This window comes from Cucurbita maxima, unplaced genomic scaffold, assembly GCF_002738345.1.
Source record: "Cucurbita maxima cultivar Rimu unplaced genomic scaffold, Cmax_1.0 Cma_Scf00018, whole genome shotgun sequence".
Taxonomy (NCBI): domain Eukaryota; kingdom Viridiplantae; phylum Streptophyta; class Magnoliopsida; order Cucurbitales; family Cucurbitaceae; genus Cucurbita; species Cucurbita maxima.
In genome coordinates, this window is record NW_019272034.1 from 2,033,437 (window position 1) to 2,049,556 (window position 16,120).

Sequence of the window (16,120 nt, forward strand, 5' to 3'; positions counted from 1 at the left end):
ACAAATTACGATTAATTAATATGCATAATAAATATTAAAAATAATATAACATGGTAATTCGAATGCTTACTTTTAACATAAATATATATTTTCATGGATATATGGACAAAAATGTTGTTAAAATATCAATAACTAGAAATATTTATTATTCACATTAATGATAAAGTCGATGTCAAGTCTACATACATACATAAATACCAACATTTAAATAAAACATTTAATATGATATCATAAATATTTTTTTATTTAATGAAAAATAATAAATTACGCAAGTCGATATCAATTATCCCAAAAATAAGAAACATGAAATTACTTTTTGGTCCCCACAACTCCACTTCTATATGTCTACCACCAACCAATAGAAATATGGGGAATGTCCACCCTAACGCCACCTCAATATTGTTTTCTTTTATTATTATTATTTATGATAGGTTCACCCTAATAAAATATCTGATTTAATTTTTTTATTAAAGTTTATTAAAAAAAAGTAGGGCCCAGAGAGAAAACGGGTGGAGGATAAGTGGGACCCGCACCTATTCCGTTAAGATAACGATAACGAGATACCGTGAATCTTAATAGAGATGCGATGTACTAAATAATATCTCTGTCTAGTCGCTGACCAAGTTTTTTTTTTTTCTCTAACTTCAACATGTACTGATTTTCCCTCCACGCGCCGTCGTATACCTTTACGCGCCACCACCCCTTCTCTCTTTTTTGTCATCTTACTTTTCCGACTCTCTTTCTGTCCACTTTGGCTCCACTGCTCCTCTTTTTTTGGATTAGTGGAAACCAGATTCCAAATTCCCCCCATCATCTCCAACTCTTCTTTCCCTTTCTCCGTGATTTTTCAGAGCTAAACCTTAAGGATCTGACTTGGGTTTTTCATTTCGCTTCGGATTTCTTAAAGGGGTGGCGGTTATTGGCGGCTTCCTTTATGATTCCGCGGCCTCTGATGAGAAGAAGAGCAAAATGGGGGGAGTCACTTCTTCAATCGCCGCCAAATTCGCCTTCTTCCCGCCCACTCCGCCGTCTTACACTGTAGTTGCGGATGAATCCCACGATGGCCGTCTTTACATTCCTGAGATTCCGAGACGTGACGATGTTGATGTTCTTCGTCTTCGAACTCGTCGAGGGAATGATATTGTGGCTGTTCATGTTAAACACCCCAAGGCTTCTGGTACTCTGCTTTATTCCCATGGAAATGCTGCTGATTTGGGGCAGATGTTTGAGCTTTTCGTCGAATTGAGCGTTCGGCTTCGTGTTAATCTTATGGGGTAATTTTCCCTTTTCTTTTTATCCTTGTTCGTTGAAATTAGTTGCACCTAGGACATTCCACCCCCCGCTAATTTCTGCTAGTTTCAATGTGGGTACAGTTTAATTTAGTAGATTTGTCGTTACTTCGTTGAGGAATCTTTCTCCCTTTCTTAATTTGGAAGTGGTATAGTTCATTTATAGTGGGGATTTCAAAAACTTCAACTCCAGTTCAAATAAGAACGAAATGGTTCTCTACAAAGGCGGCATGAACATATTTGCAAAGGAAGCTACATTTGGAGTATTTGGATGAGAACTGTGAGTATGTGTTTAGTTGTACTAGCTATGGGGGATGGATTACAACTCATTTCTTATCTGCTTGACTTGATCATTTTATACAATGGATAAGTTTATGATGGAGGAGTTTGATTACTGTAAGGCAGTGTTGTGCAAAGGAGATTTGGTACAAATCTTTTGGAGCTTTGGGAATGATATTGCTTACTATTTGCAAATTGGTTTATCATAAACCTTCACTTGTATTTTATGCAGGTACGATTATTCTGGCTATGGGCAGTCAACTGGAAAGGTAGCATACCATTTCCTTTCCTTTTCTAGTTTGTAAATTTAGCCTATGTAAATATCCATTTATTTTGGGTGTTTTCTTCTTTAAATGTAGTTAGCTATGAATTAATAGCATGATATAATTCTGGTTTGAAATATATGTATGTTCATGTTACAAGTTTTGGTGCTCGTTTATATTAGGGTATGCATTTGTGTGCATATTAGCCCAAATGTTTTACCCCTCCTGAGGTTGTATCGCCTTGATTCAATCAGTGCGAAGAGAGATTCCTATCATTTCCTCTCTCTGTTTAAAATCCCAATTTTGGTGCATAAAAACTTTAAGAGTCTTCTGAACAACTTTTTGTGGGAAGAAGTTGAGGAGGGTGGGGGATCACACATGGCATGAAACTTCAAAATGAGGCTTTGCTGCAAAAATAATTGTGGGTATCTAATGCTATATGCTGCAGAATAATTGTGGGTAGATATGCGCTGCTCCCGTTTGAATGGGCGCTAGGCAATGGGTTTATAGGTTCTTGCAAAGATCTTTGGACCGTTGTTACTTTGTGCTTCCCTTGTTTGCTCCGTTGGGGATAGGTTTGATATTTATTTTTAGGAGGATAGGTGGGTGGATGATAAGCCTCTTTGTGAGTTGTCCCCGCATCTTTGTCACTTATTCGAGAGGAGGTTGCATTCGGTCTCATCAGTGTATCTAGTGGCATACATCCTTACCCTTCAATTCTTTACCTGGAAATGTTTATATGGGAGGATGTATACTTAGGATCGTATCTAGTCGCATACGTCCTTGGTGTTGCATCTGCATTGATGTGTCCTTTGCAGTCAACATGAGAATGCAGACAACATGAGGGGGATCTTGATCCACTTCTTCGAAAGATATCGACTCCACAAAGGAGAGAAATCTGATGATAACAGAAGTTGCAAAGGAGAAATAAATGCATTGTAATTCAAGTAAATATCTGGTAAAGAAAAAATATAAAAAAACTGAGTGTGAGGACCATGAAGATGCTTTCATTCTTGTGGAAACCAACGAGTCAAACCAAGGTTCAACGCCAAAGAAGGTCCGGCGGTAGCCAAGGAATCCAACACTACAATGAATATGAGAACCCGAAAAATACGTTTAAATTTAAAGCATTATACCTGTGTAATATGGCTTCGCTTTGGCTTAGTTTATTTACTGAGCTTGTCATTTTGATGACTGCTGAGTTTTGCCCTTCAATAATCCTTGGTAACGTCTTATACAACTTTCTTTTGATACAGCCAACTGAATGTAACACATATGCCGACATTGATGCTGCATATAAATGCCTCAAGGAGAAGTATGGTGTAAATGATGAACAACTAATATTATATGGTCAATCTGTTGGCAGCGGTCCTACACTTGATCTTGCGTCTCGATTATCAAACTTGAGAGGTGTAGTTTTACATAGCCCAATCTTATCTGGACTGAGGGTATTATACCCTGTCAAACGGACTTATTGGTTTGATATCTACAAGGTATGTGACACTACTTTGTTATCACTCGTTTAGTTCATATGATATCTTATTGGTCTGCTTCCTTGTTCAGAACATCGACAAAATTGGTTTGGTGAACTGTCCTGTTTCAATCATACATGTAAGTGAACTGTCCTCTCTTTTAAACATTTCAACTCTCATGTATATATAGAACTGAGCATAATTACAAAGGTTAAATCTATGCGCAATTTCACTTTAAAACAGTTCGTTTGACACAAACATGTATACGAGATTAGAAGCAGTCATGTAACTTGAATTTATAGGACACATCAAAGAAGAATAGACACGAACAACATGAGACACGGATGCAGTGTGTTGACCTGAGAGATCCATAGGCCTCAGGGAAGGTTTTATGGTGTTGGGAAAGGAGTTCCACATTGGCTAATTAAGGGGCCGATCATGAGTTTATAAATAAGGAATACTATCTCCATTAGAATGAGACCTTTGTAATCCAAAAGTAAAACCATATCATATCATTGTAGAAGTTTGTGATTCCTAATACAGTGACTTCATTGTCCAAGAATTTAGGACAGGAAGCTTGAAAGGACAAGAATATTTTCAGGTGAAAAATTCAATAAGCGTGTTTATTTATGTACTCGAGGAAACAAGTTTGGAGTATTTTTAACTCTCAAATCTTTTGTCTATTTATTATGTATTGGAATTGTTTGACGCCTCGAACTCGTATCCAATTTGTACATTTTGTTAACAAGTGTTGAGCATCTAACGCAGGTCTAGAGACTAAGGAGTTTGTAGTTCATAGCTTCACATGAATAAACTTTATCAGGGGATGCAAGCAATCAAACCTAACATTATTTAGGTGGTCTTGGGGATAAGGGGGTTGCAACAGGGCTGCACATAGCTTTCATATAGGGCCCATATTCTTGATTGTGCAATATCTTTTCTTATCAAATAATTTTGTTAACCATCCCATCTCCACTGCAATGGTCACAGACTTAATGGTTTCAAATAATAGGCAGAAAGAATAGACTACTAACCTAATGTGTTTGTCTAGCAGGGGACAGCAGATGAAGTTGTTGATTGGTCCCATGGAAAGCAGCTCTGGGATCTTTGCAACCAAAAATATGAACCTCTATGGCTAAGTGGAGGTGGGCACTGCAATCTAGAGTTCTACCCTGAGTTCATCAAACATTTAAAGAAATTTGTACAGTCACTTGGAAAATCAAAAGCATCAACAAATGCTTCTGAGAAAGCAAAAGTAGAAATCGACAGTCAGAAAAAACCATCTGAAACTGGGCCTTCAGATACGTTCGAATTGGCTGCTGATCTTCCAGAAGTTTCCCGGAACAGTTTAGATAGTCGGCTTGAGAAATCCAAAAAAGTAAACAAGCCTGAGAAATCTCGAATGAGCACCGATCATGTTGATAGGTTTAGGAAACGAAAGGGGCTTGTTTGGTAATCAATTACATTGAAATTCATCTCAACATAAGCTAAACTGTGCCCCCTTCCTTCTATATTGATGCATCCATTCTACCAGCAATGTATCAATTGTGTGTGATTCTGTTTTTCTTTTCCCTTTTTCAGCTTTATGTATTTTCTTTTCATTTATATTCCTTTTGTACAAACAGAAACTAGATAAGAGCAAAAGCTTTGCAGTTTTTGCTGATCTTGAGGCTGAAATGTAGATGTACCATGATGAACAGTTCAATTCCCTGTTGCTAACTTTAAGCATTTCCTTTCGTAGTTGAGATGTTTTGGGAGGTGGGGTCGACTTATTTTTGTTGCAATCAAAGTGAATGAATACCTTTTATTATTGAAGGATGAACAATGGGAGCTCTAGACTGTTTTGGACATTGCCTATTGCTTTGAAAAGTAAGGAGATGCATATAGAAATGGGAAAAAAAAAGTAAAAGAAAAAGCAAGTTGTCAATGTCTCTCATTCCAACTTGCTTTTGGTAGTGCTTCATTTCTCTCTTGCAACAGGTACAACGCCTGAAACACTCGTTCAATGAAGCTATCATCTTGACTAATTGTATGAGACAACTGTCTGGCTTTACTCCATTTTGCTGTCAAGGTAATTCGTAAGATGTTAAATTTGACAATGTTGTGAAGTCAGAGAGTCGTCTCGTGACTTGTACAAACATGACCAACTTGATTTACATTGAACACAAAGAATCAACAAAAGCTATAATGTGTTGAAGCAACCGATCATGACAACTTGTGTTGTGTATCCATTGGGTCAAGAAGCGTCCCGAACATCCAATCCATCCATATGGAGTAATGGCCATAATTGTAGCGGTATCTTGTATGATGAAGGGTGTGGTAGCCAGCACCCATGACTGGCCACATTTGTGCGTGGATGCAATCGTGAATGTTTGTTGTCCATACCACCTCAAAAAACAGCAGCATGATATGTGTTCTAAAATGGATTGGAATGAGAAACAGAGCGAACAAGTGAGGTATTGCCTGCAATATCCCATCCACCGGGTGAAATGCTAGTCCTGTCATACAAACAGACCATGTATCACATAATTTTCCATTAATGAGAAACAACCAAAGAACTTTTTCATTCTAAGAGAACAATATCTATATTTCTCTAATCAACTCAAGCTGAACAGATTCTGAAGTTTCTGTCAAAATGAATCAATGCATTTGATATAAAACTTGCAGTCTTTGTCGCTAAAACGAGCTCTATTTAGTCGATATAGGAAGAGTTTTCGGATAAGATAAATGCCACAATGATATAAGAAGAGCACATCAAAAGTCAAGTTCGTGTGACTCAAGTAAGCCCTATGGAGGCGAGTAGCCACTCCTAATGTTCACGATAGATCGATATCGTTTTCAATTGGCATTATTCAAAAACTCATATGGTTTTAAGGAAACAAAATGTGAGATCTCACATTGGTCGGAGAGGGGAACGAAACATTCCTTACAAGGGTGTGGAAACCTCTCCCTAGAAAACACGTTTTAAAACCGAAGCCTAGAAGGAAAAACCCAAAGACAATATCTGCTAGTGATAGGCTTGGGCCGTTACAAATGGTATCAAAGAAAGTTACCGGGTGGTGTGCTGGTGAGGATGCTAGCCCCCAAGGGAGGTGGATGGTGAGAAAGTTACCGGGTGGTGTGCTAGTGAGGATGCTAGCCCCCAAGGGAGGTGGATGGTGAGAAAGTTACCGGGTCGTGTGTTAGCAAAGACGTTGGGCCCCAGGGGAGGTGGATGGTGAGATCCCACATTGGTTGGAGAGGGGAACGAAGCATTCCTTATAAGGATAGTGGAAACTTCTCCCTAGCAGACGCGTTTTGAAAAGCCCAAAATAGACTATCTACTAGCGATAAGCTTGGGCGGTTACACAAGAGTTCGAGATTCAATACCTACTACTGTCCTAACAGTTAACAGCAGCAACTTAATGCTAAGCTTATATTTTCCTTCTGTTAGGATGGGTTAGTTTTTTTGTAAGAGATCTTTTGGGAAATAGTTCTCGATCGAGATCGGTTTGTATTTGGGCTTCGTTTAACACATCTTAAGGAAATCAAACAAGAATGACATGAAAGAAGTTTATTTGACATGAATTAAATGTTGCAAAAATTGAGATAGTAAGTTAAGAAGTTACCAGCAAAGGGTGAGAGAGTAGCTTTCTTGTTGTACATATGATGCTTAGCATGAAGATACTTGTAAAGAGGCTTTACATCATGGAGTGCCCTATGCATCCAATAAATAAAAAACTCTACAAACGTAAGATAAGTAGTTACATGGAAGGCATAGGCAAGCCATCCCACATCGAATACCCTCGGATAGCATCTCGTCCAATCGTGTTCTACCACATATTCAGAAAACGTCGGAAGGACACAGTACAATGGCATGGCCTTGATTGTTGCATGAATCTGCAAGAGCATCAATTTATTTGATGGAATAGAATCTGCAATCAAGTGTCCAACAGGTCAAACAATCATACAAGCATTGAGCTGTGACACATAACTTTTGGTTAGACATATATGTTCATCATGAGTAGCAGAATCATCCATTTGTAGAGCTAAACTACCCTCTTTAAGTAGCAGTTGTAATGGTTATTACAGTTCTTCTTAGAACAGAAACTTGCACAAATAAATCGTAATCATGGAAAAGACCAGAACCACTAGCATCTCAGAAGGGAAAAAAACAGCCCCATCAAAGATATGTAAATTTGATCTGAATCAAAGCCTTGCAGTAGCACAAAATGAATCAAATATAGCATGCAATATCCAGAGTTGAAGGATTCAGGTCCATGAATCTGAAGAACAGTGACTGAAATTAAAAGAAATACATATCCAGATTTTCTCCAATGACAGAATTCATTGCTGAAACGAAGAACAAAATGAAATAAGAGAACCCAAATGACTAGAATTAGAACTCATTAATGAGGCAGTTGAGATATAAGAACAATAAAGGCAAAGACCTTTAGGAACATAGACATTTCGCTTCCAGTAATAGATGAAGAAGCACCAAAGAAAGCCAGAGAAGAAGTAAATAAGGAATCCACCAATGCAGTTTCTAAGCCATGTTTGAAGAATATGAGGAAATGGGTCCAAAACAAAGTCAGGAAAAATGGTTCCCAAAACAATGCGGTTGTACAAACTAGTCTCCTCCAGAAAGAGCTCCAAATATGGCGGTCTGCCGCCCATGGCCGTCGGAATCAGCCCAACTCCGGCGAGTGGAAAAACCAGAGGAAAAACAGTGAAATCAAAGGCAGAGGAAGATAGATAGAGACTGAGTTGGAATCGAAAAGGGTGTGAGAATTTATAACCGAAAAAGTGGCTGTGCTGCTTCGATTGATGAAAAAAAGATCACTTGGTAAACACTCTGCCAATGGGTAGGACCGGACCAGACCAGCCAGACCAAACCAGAGCCGACCCTTTATTTGAAATGGATGTCCCATTTGTGTGCCTTCAAAATTCACTCGCTTAATTCAACCTTTTTCAGCTCTTTTTTATATGGTATTTTGTGGGTTTCCTTTTTCAGGGGACTCGCTTTTGTTTTTTCGTCTTGTTTCGCTGTTGCGCCACACTGTGGGCGGCTGCCACCCATGGTCTGAGCTATTACAAATTATTACTCGAAATGGGGATGTGGGATTTTCGATTTACTTCAAATTAAACCCTTTTTCTTTAGTGTTTGTGTTTCTTTTTTGTTCTTATTTGTGGAGGAACAACCAAAAAAAAAGCGTTTTTTGTTTGGAGGATTTTGGAAAGTCAAACTTCCATCCAAAGAAAACGATAAAACAGGCGCTGGAACTTCAAGGGTTTGGAAGTCCACATGTTCACGTCAAATCCTTGCAGAAATTTAGGAGAAAAATATAAGAACGATCAAGAAAGAACACGAAAATCCCACACAAAGTCTTGTCATTGTCACTTGCATCCTAACTAAAATTGGATAAACCTACAAATTTTTTTCCATTAACGGAGATGCATGTTGCCTTTAATATCATCCTGAATTCCTTTCTTTTTCGTTGATTTTCAGCAATGTGGATGTGGGTATGTACTAGATTATAGTCCTAGAGGGCACGTTAACGAGTTAACTAGTGGGTTCATGTTCATGAGCACATGCTTGAATCGTGTGTGGAGAAATATTATACTTCCAACTCTACTCAAAAAAAGAAAGCAAAGCCCTAGAAACAATCATGAAACTTAGATTCCACCGGTTATGAAACATATTACATATGAATGTATTTTCCTACCCCAACACTAAGATCACTTACTCGACCATTGAATGTTGTTCACAATTTGATTAAACAACAAGACTAATTCCTTCTCGGTTAGATGTAGTTTTAATGTGATTAGGTAAAATTTCTCGATCAATATTAAGATGGTTTTGACAAAGGTTAAAAAGTGTTTAGGTAAAACTTCTCAATCAATATCAAGGTGGTTTTTTGCAAATGACAAAGATACTTAATAACTCCATGCTACCACTGCCTATTATTAGAGACCACTATCCATACATCACTCCCCGCCCGCGGCCATCACACACCCATCACCGGTAACCAATTTCAATCAACATCTTTGTGTGACCACCTTCATTGACCATTTCGAACGACCACCTCTAGTAGTAATCCGTTAAGATGGTTGTCAATAGTAGGTGCATAGTGAGTAGAAGGAGAGCACAAAGGTCGGTTGTAGTGTTTTAAATACAAGATATGCAAACTATAGTAATTTGTCTAAAATTTTAATATTCAAAAATTAAATAAGCATTTGACTCGCAACAAAATTATATTAAGATTTTTTGAGGTTTGAACTTGGTGATCACATAAATTAGATAATTATTTGTAATTATCGACAATAATTAAAATTAATTTTTTTTTTTAGAAATTAAAAATTTAGAGAATAAAAAGTGAAACTAAATAAATTTAATATATACACTAAACAAATATTTTATATGAAGCTTAAAGATAAACTTTCATTAATTTGGTTTGAGGCTGACATGATGATTTTTATTATTAATTTTTTATGACATGATGAAATGCCATAACATTTTAATTAATAATTTAAGTGGAAATAAATAAATAAATAAATAAATAAATAAAAGAGGTTAAAGCCAGCTTGTCTCCGATTGGTCAAAAACGCAACTATTATTGGATCCATAATCCTTCGAATCACATTGGATGTGCAAATCAAAAGGCATCCCCCCACCATGGAAATTATTTTTAATTTTAGTTTTTAAAAATTAAATTTTTTATTCTCTAAAACTTTCAAATATTTTAATTTAATTTACTCACCTACCTTTACATCAAATACAACAATGCATGTATGACCTACCATCTATTTTAATCTATTTTCATGAGTAATGTATTAAGTAATGTTTATATGGACTAATGCTTTAAACTACGAGATCCCACGTTGGTGGAAAAGGAGAACGAAATGTTTTTCAGAGAGTGTGGAAACCTCTCTCTAGCAGACGCATTTTAAAATTGTAAAGTTGATGACGATACGTTCGGATAATATCTTTACCTAATGGCAAAGCAGTGAACTTTGGATTGTTACAAATGATATTAGAGCAGACCCAGACACCAAATGGTGTGCTAGCAAGGACAATGAGCTTCTAAGGGAGTGAATTATGAGATCCCACGTTGGTTAGAGAGGGGAAACCTTTTCCTAGTTGACACGTTTTTAAAATCATGAAGCTGACGGCGTAACGAGCCAAAATGGACTATATATCTTTTAGCAATAAGCTTGGGCTATTACAACGTCCAGGTCACAACATAAGCATAGGGGTCATAACAGTGTCAAAACGTTGTACTTTATTGTCCGTAGCAATCAAAATAAACTCGGGTGTGCACCTTGTCGCACTGTTAAGATGCTACAAGGGTCGATTGGATTGTTTTGTCCAAATTAATTGATTTTGATTAAAATTATGAATGAAAAAAATTTAAAATAATATTTTATGAATTAGAAGCTGAGGGATAAAATATTAGCTTTTTATTATTATTATTATTATTTTTAAAATTAAATTAAATTAAAAAAACGACAGATACATTTTCTAATTTTTAATTTAAAAAAGTTCATTAGATTTATTTAATAGATAGGAGCATGAGATTTGAATTAGGGGCATAGAAATTTGGAAATTAAATAAATGTATTGATATCATATTTTATTCAATGCCTACAAACGGCAAGAAAAGGACACTCCCATTTCTTTTTTTCATTTTCCAAAACAGGTTTTTTTATTTTTAATTTAAAAAAATAAAATTCTTTTTGGATAATTTATGACAAAATAATAATTAAATGCCTCCTTTTGGTGTTATTATCATTATTATTATTTTTGTTGGCTGTCATGGTAATGGCTGTCAAATGCATGCACTCTCCACTAATAAAGCTTTTGGTTATTTTATTTCTATAGTTTTTGGGCACATGATCGACCCTCAATTTTACATTTTATTTTACTATAATCTTTTGAATCATATGATTTCTATTTAGTGCTCACATTCCTATCATCGCTCAACCCAATGCATTATCATTTAATGTTGCATGCACCCATGCTATCTTCAACCTCATTATTCCCATTAATAAATAAATTAATAAATAAATTGTTGAGCGGTTCTCCTCCCAAATCGATATGGGATCTCATAATCCACTCTCCTTTTGGGTTCCAACGTTTTTTTCTTCAATTGATGTGAGATCCCCTAATTCACTTCCTTTGGGGCCTAACACCTCGTGTGCACCCCTTCGAGATTGAGCCTCCCCATTAGAACATCGTTTGATGTCTAGCTTTAATACCATTTGTAACAACACAAGCCCACCACTTGTAGATATTAGTTTCTTTGGACTTTTCTTTCGAGCTTCCCTTCAAGGTTTTTAAAATATGTCTATTGAGATTTTCACACTCTTATAAAAAATGCTTCGTTCTTCTCCCGAACTAATGTGGGATCTCACATGTAGGTTCAAATGAGATCATGAGAAAACTTTAAACATATTTTTACCCCGAAGATAAATTTTCAAAATATAGAATTTAATTTTTAACTTTTATCTCATATTTACATCTTATTTTTGTTATCAAATTCTTTAGTGTTAATTTTCGATAAAGCGTATAGTTCGACCACTAAATTTTTATGTAAATTTATAGCTATCGGAGCTATCGTAGTCCATAGAATGAAGACTCGTGCGTGTGAGTGAGGAGGTCAAGTCAATTATACCCTCGAAGTAAAAATAAAAATTTAAAAGTTTGGGGGTATTTTTATTTTTTATTTTAAAAAATTAAGGGTGTTAATAAAAACAAAGAAATTATCGAAAATTAATATTAAATGTATTTTTTAGATAATAAAAAATTAATAATATTTTTATTAATTTAGCGCGGTTTATTTTATTTTATTTTAATTACCCATTCAGAAACGCCCTCCTTCCCGAATGCTTTCCAGCTGAATTTCCAGAATAGCTTCCGGAACAATACGATAGGGTGTCTTCTTCTTCTACGGCATTAACAGCGTCCACAGCTGCTTCTGTTCAGCCAAATCAACTCCTCTTTCAACCAAACCATCCAATTTACACGCAGGTTCAGTTTTTTATCTTCTTCGATTTCCTAAAATTTGCTTCGCTTCGCCAGGAGAAATTCAATGAAATGACATGATTCTGTATGGGTTTTCTCAATTTTGTTCTAGGTTTCAATGTTATATGCAGCATCGGTCCCAAGTGTTTGCTTATTTTCCAATTCGAGCAGTGCCCATTTCCCTTCTAGATTCCCAAAGCGTCTGGTTCCGACGAGGCTTTCTGTACGAGCTTCATTGCAAGATAATGATAATGGCGTTAAAGTGGAGTATACTCCTTGGCTTATTGTTGGACTGGGTAACCCAGGGAATAAGTACCATGGGACTCGGCACAATGTAATAAAACATTCTTTAAGTCATTGTACTGAACTTTTAGAGTGATTTTGGAATGGAATTTGATAGTAGTACCTCCCAATTAAGCATATTTTTCTAGCACTTTTGGTAGGAAGCCTCACTCTTAATGAATTTTGGTTATGTAGTATTGGTTAGTAGTAGTTTTGTCATTCTAAAAAGTCTTACCAATCTCTCACTCTTAATGTGCAATGGAACTTAGTGACTCTTGGGGTTGTCCTGCTTAGGTTGGTTTCGAAATGATCGATAGCATTGCTCAGGCGCAGGGCATTTTGATGAACACAATACAATCCAAAGCCTTGATTGGAATAGGTTGGCCTTTGTTCCTCCCTTTTTGTTATTGAATTGGATTTCCATATACTGGTAGATTTGAAGTTCGTTGAGTTTTCTTGAATGATCAGTGCAGGTTCAATCGGAGAAGTACCAATTCTGTTGGCAAAGCCTCAGACTTACATGAATTTCTGTGGAGAATCGGTTTGTCACTCGTCTCTTAATTTTTCTTTTGTTCAATACACATGCCATACAGGATAGAGTAGACTGTTGGTTTGTTTATTTCCCTAGTTTAAGGATGAAACTTAGTTTGAAGCAAAGGATATGGTGTTCATTGAGGTTCTTGCATGGTCCTAAATTCCTATGGATATTTCTTTTGTTTTCCTTTGAAAAAATGACACAGTATCTATGCTGCAGTTAGAGAGAAACACAAAGTTAACCGATGGTAGGATTTCATAGTGATGATGTTGGGAGATCCCACATCGGTTGGAGAAGGGAATGAAACATTCCTTATAAGGTTGTGGAAACCTCTCCCTAGTAGGATGCGTTTTAAAACCTTGAAGGGAAAGTCCAATGAGGACAATATCTGCTAGTAGTGGGCTTGGGGCCGTTACAAACGGTATCAAAGTCAGACACCGGGCAGTGTGCTAGCGAGGACGCTGAGTCTCCAATGAGGTAGATTGTGAGATCCCACATCGGTTGGAGAGGGGAACGAAGCATTCCTTGTAAGGGTGTGAAACCTCTCCCTAATAGACGCGTTTTAAAACCTTGAGGGAAAGTCCTCGAAGGGAAAGCCGAAAGAGGACAATATCTGCTAGCGGTGAACTGGGCCATTACAGATCTCCATGAGATACTTCGATTTTTCATTTTTCTAATTACCCGTTTATTGCCCTAGAGATGCATATTTGCCGTTAGATGATGCTATAGTATTGTAGAATTAGAAATCATCCTGTTCACTGGCTAAATCTATCTTTTAGCTCATGAGTGTCCTATGAACCCTGCATATCGATGATCCCTTATGTTTCTAAGTGTTAATGTGCCAATTATATATCTTCTATGAATCTTTCATTCATTAGTTGAATTATTTTTTTCATAATATTTGAGACAGTTATCTCTTCACCTCACTTTCTGTTTAAATTTTTATAGGTTGGACCTCTTGCTGTACATTATCAAATACCTTTACGTCACATCTTGTTGGTATAAGTTGCAATATCTCTTTGCAATCCTCATTTGTTAGCTTACAAAATGATTAGATTGTAATGGAAGTATCTGTACACACTTACCATTGTAGGTTTATGATGAAATGAGCTTGCCAAATGGCGTTCTTAGGCTCCAGCCAAAGGGAGGCCACGGCCATCATAACGGGTATATCGATGAAATATTTGTTTAGATCTCACCTTTTTCTTTCTTTTTTTCTTTCTAGTTTTAATTGATACGTGCTTTCAATTTTTCTAATCTTGACATGGTTAGGTTATGATTTTTAGAGTGCTTTATGACTGAAAAGACTCCCTATTAAAAATCATCATGTTTGGAAAACATAAAATTAAAAGTATGTTTGGAAAAAAGGAGTACTTAAAGTGCTTCATAAGAAAGTACTTCTTGAAGAGGTAGAGCCATGAGAATAGTAAAGAAATTAGAGGGAATGTGTGAGATCCCACATCGGTGGTGAGAAGAACGAAACATTTTTTATAAGAGTGTGGAAACCTCCCCCTAGCAGACTCCCCTCAAGGGAAAGCTCAAAGAAGACAATATCTGCTAGTGGTGGGCTTAGGTCATTATAAATGGTATTAGAGATAGACATCGAGTGATGTGCCAGCAAGGAGACTAAGCTCCAGAGGAGAAAGCTCGAAAGGGAAAGCTCAAAGAGGACAATATCTACTAGCAGTGGTCTTGGGCTTGTCACAGAATGAGTTCAATTCGTGATGACCACCTTAACCTAGGATCAAACACCGCATGTTTTTCATCCAATACCTCACTTCTTCCCATTGAATACTTGATGCTCATGTTTCATATTGGTAATTTCTAGTTAGGAGGATGACACATGCATTTTTTTTCTCGTCATTTAACTTGGTAGGCTTTCATTATTGTTGAGAAATTTATGGCAGCATGTGCATAAAAAGCTGTTATTGATTTCTCTAGTTATACAGGGTGAAGAGTGTAATGGGACATCTGGATGGCCGACGCGAGTTTCCTCGGTTATGCATCGGTATGTATTTTTGTTAACATTAGTTCGAAAACGTTCGTTAAGTTTCTACTTCAGCAAGTGTAAAAAAACTACATTGCTCTTGTAAATCTAGGAATTGGGAACCCACCTGGGACTATGGACATGAAAGCTTTTCTCCTGCAGAAGTTCAGTTCAGTTGAGCGAAAACAGGTGAGTAGTCGCCTTCGCATTCTAATGCAGTTTCATTTTTCTTTACGTCATAAGTTGTAACTCGGAAAGTACTTTTTTTTTTTTCCTCTTTTTCGAATTCGGTTTTCATATCATCATATTTAAAATAAACGAATCGAACTACCCAAACAGATTGATGCAGCACTAGAACAAGGGGTTGAGGCAGTGAGAACCCTTGCACTGAAAGGATTCAGCAAAGGAGTCGACAGATTCAACTTGACCCAGAAATACAAGTATCACAAGGTTTGATCCTATGGGGAAAAGAATTGTTTTTGTTTTGATCATATTGTAAAGATAATCAAATTTGAGCTTATTACAATAGAATGATTGACTGTTCATCGATGTAGATGAGAAAATCAGAAATGAAATAGACAAAATGAAGGTCGGGGTATTGATGATCTTATGAATATGAAATCTTTAGATGATTCAAATGACAAATAAAATGCATCGAAATCTTGGTTGCATCGACCGTGAGGATTCGAACAATTCTCACCTATAATATTAAGAATAAGGTATATTATCTTAACTTAATTATGCTCGAGTTACATATAACTTAAGATGACACCGTATACACCACTAGATATAATTTTCATCTATAACGTTCTATGCAAAAATATTATCAAAAAGAAAAAAATAATAATAATAACACAAAATTTAATACTATTTTCAAATTTTCAAAAAAAGAAAATGATTTATTTATTTTTTAAAAAAAGAAAAATTCAAGGTTCCTATCATCTCGCAGCCAAATCAATGAACCAATCAAGATTCAAACTTTGACCAAATATTCTGAAAAGTGGGTCCCC

The 16,120-nt window shown here is 36.5% G+C and overlaps 3 protein-coding genes across 3 annotated transcripts; 2 read left to right on the forward strand and 1 right to left on the reverse strand.

Moving 5' to 3' along the window:
* Positions 1 to 612: 612 nt before the first annotated feature.
* LOC111492933 (protein ABHD17B-like) lies at positions 613 to 5,048 on the forward strand. Its single transcript, XM_023142450.1, has 5 exons — positions 613 to 1,274; positions 1,801 to 1,837; positions 3,088 to 3,324; positions 3,395 to 3,442; positions 4,358 to 5,048. Exons 1-5 carry the CDS (start codon positions 970 to 972, stop codon positions 4,757 to 4,759), a joined length of 1,029 nt encoding a protein of 342 aa, XP_022998218.1. The 5' UTR covers positions 613 to 969; the 3' UTR covers positions 4,760 to 5,048.
* Positions 5,049 to 5,207: 159 nt separating this feature from the next.
* On the reverse strand, positions 5,208 to 8,199 carry LOC111492934 (delta(7)-sterol-C5(6)-desaturase-like). Its single transcript, XM_023142451.1, has 3 exons — positions 7,734 to 8,199; positions 6,912 to 7,217; positions 5,208 to 5,801 (listed from the first exon to the last, which is right to left on the reverse strand). The coding sequence occupies exons 1-3, from the start codon at positions 7,957 to 7,959 to the stop codon at positions 5,509 to 5,511; spliced, it is 825 nt and encodes a 274-aa protein (XP_022998219.1). The 5' UTR covers positions 7,960 to 8,199; the 3' UTR covers positions 5,208 to 5,508.
* Positions 8,200 to 12,138: 3,939 nt separating this feature from the next.
* LOC111492843 (chloroplastic group IIB intron splicing facilitator CRS2-B, chloroplastic-like) lies at positions 12,139 to 15,755 on the forward strand. Its single transcript, XM_023142324.1, has 9 exons — positions 12,139 to 12,312; positions 12,419 to 12,640; positions 12,883 to 12,967; positions 13,062 to 13,129; positions 14,072 to 14,122; positions 14,217 to 14,290; positions 15,073 to 15,131; positions 15,223 to 15,299; positions 15,450 to 15,755. Exons 2-9 carry the CDS (start codon positions 12,425 to 12,427, stop codon positions 15,564 to 15,566), a joined length of 747 nt encoding a protein of 248 aa, XP_022998092.1. The 5' UTR covers positions 12,139 to 12,312; positions 12,419 to 12,424; the 3' UTR covers positions 15,567 to 15,755.
* Positions 15,756 to 16,120: the final 365 nt, after the last annotated feature.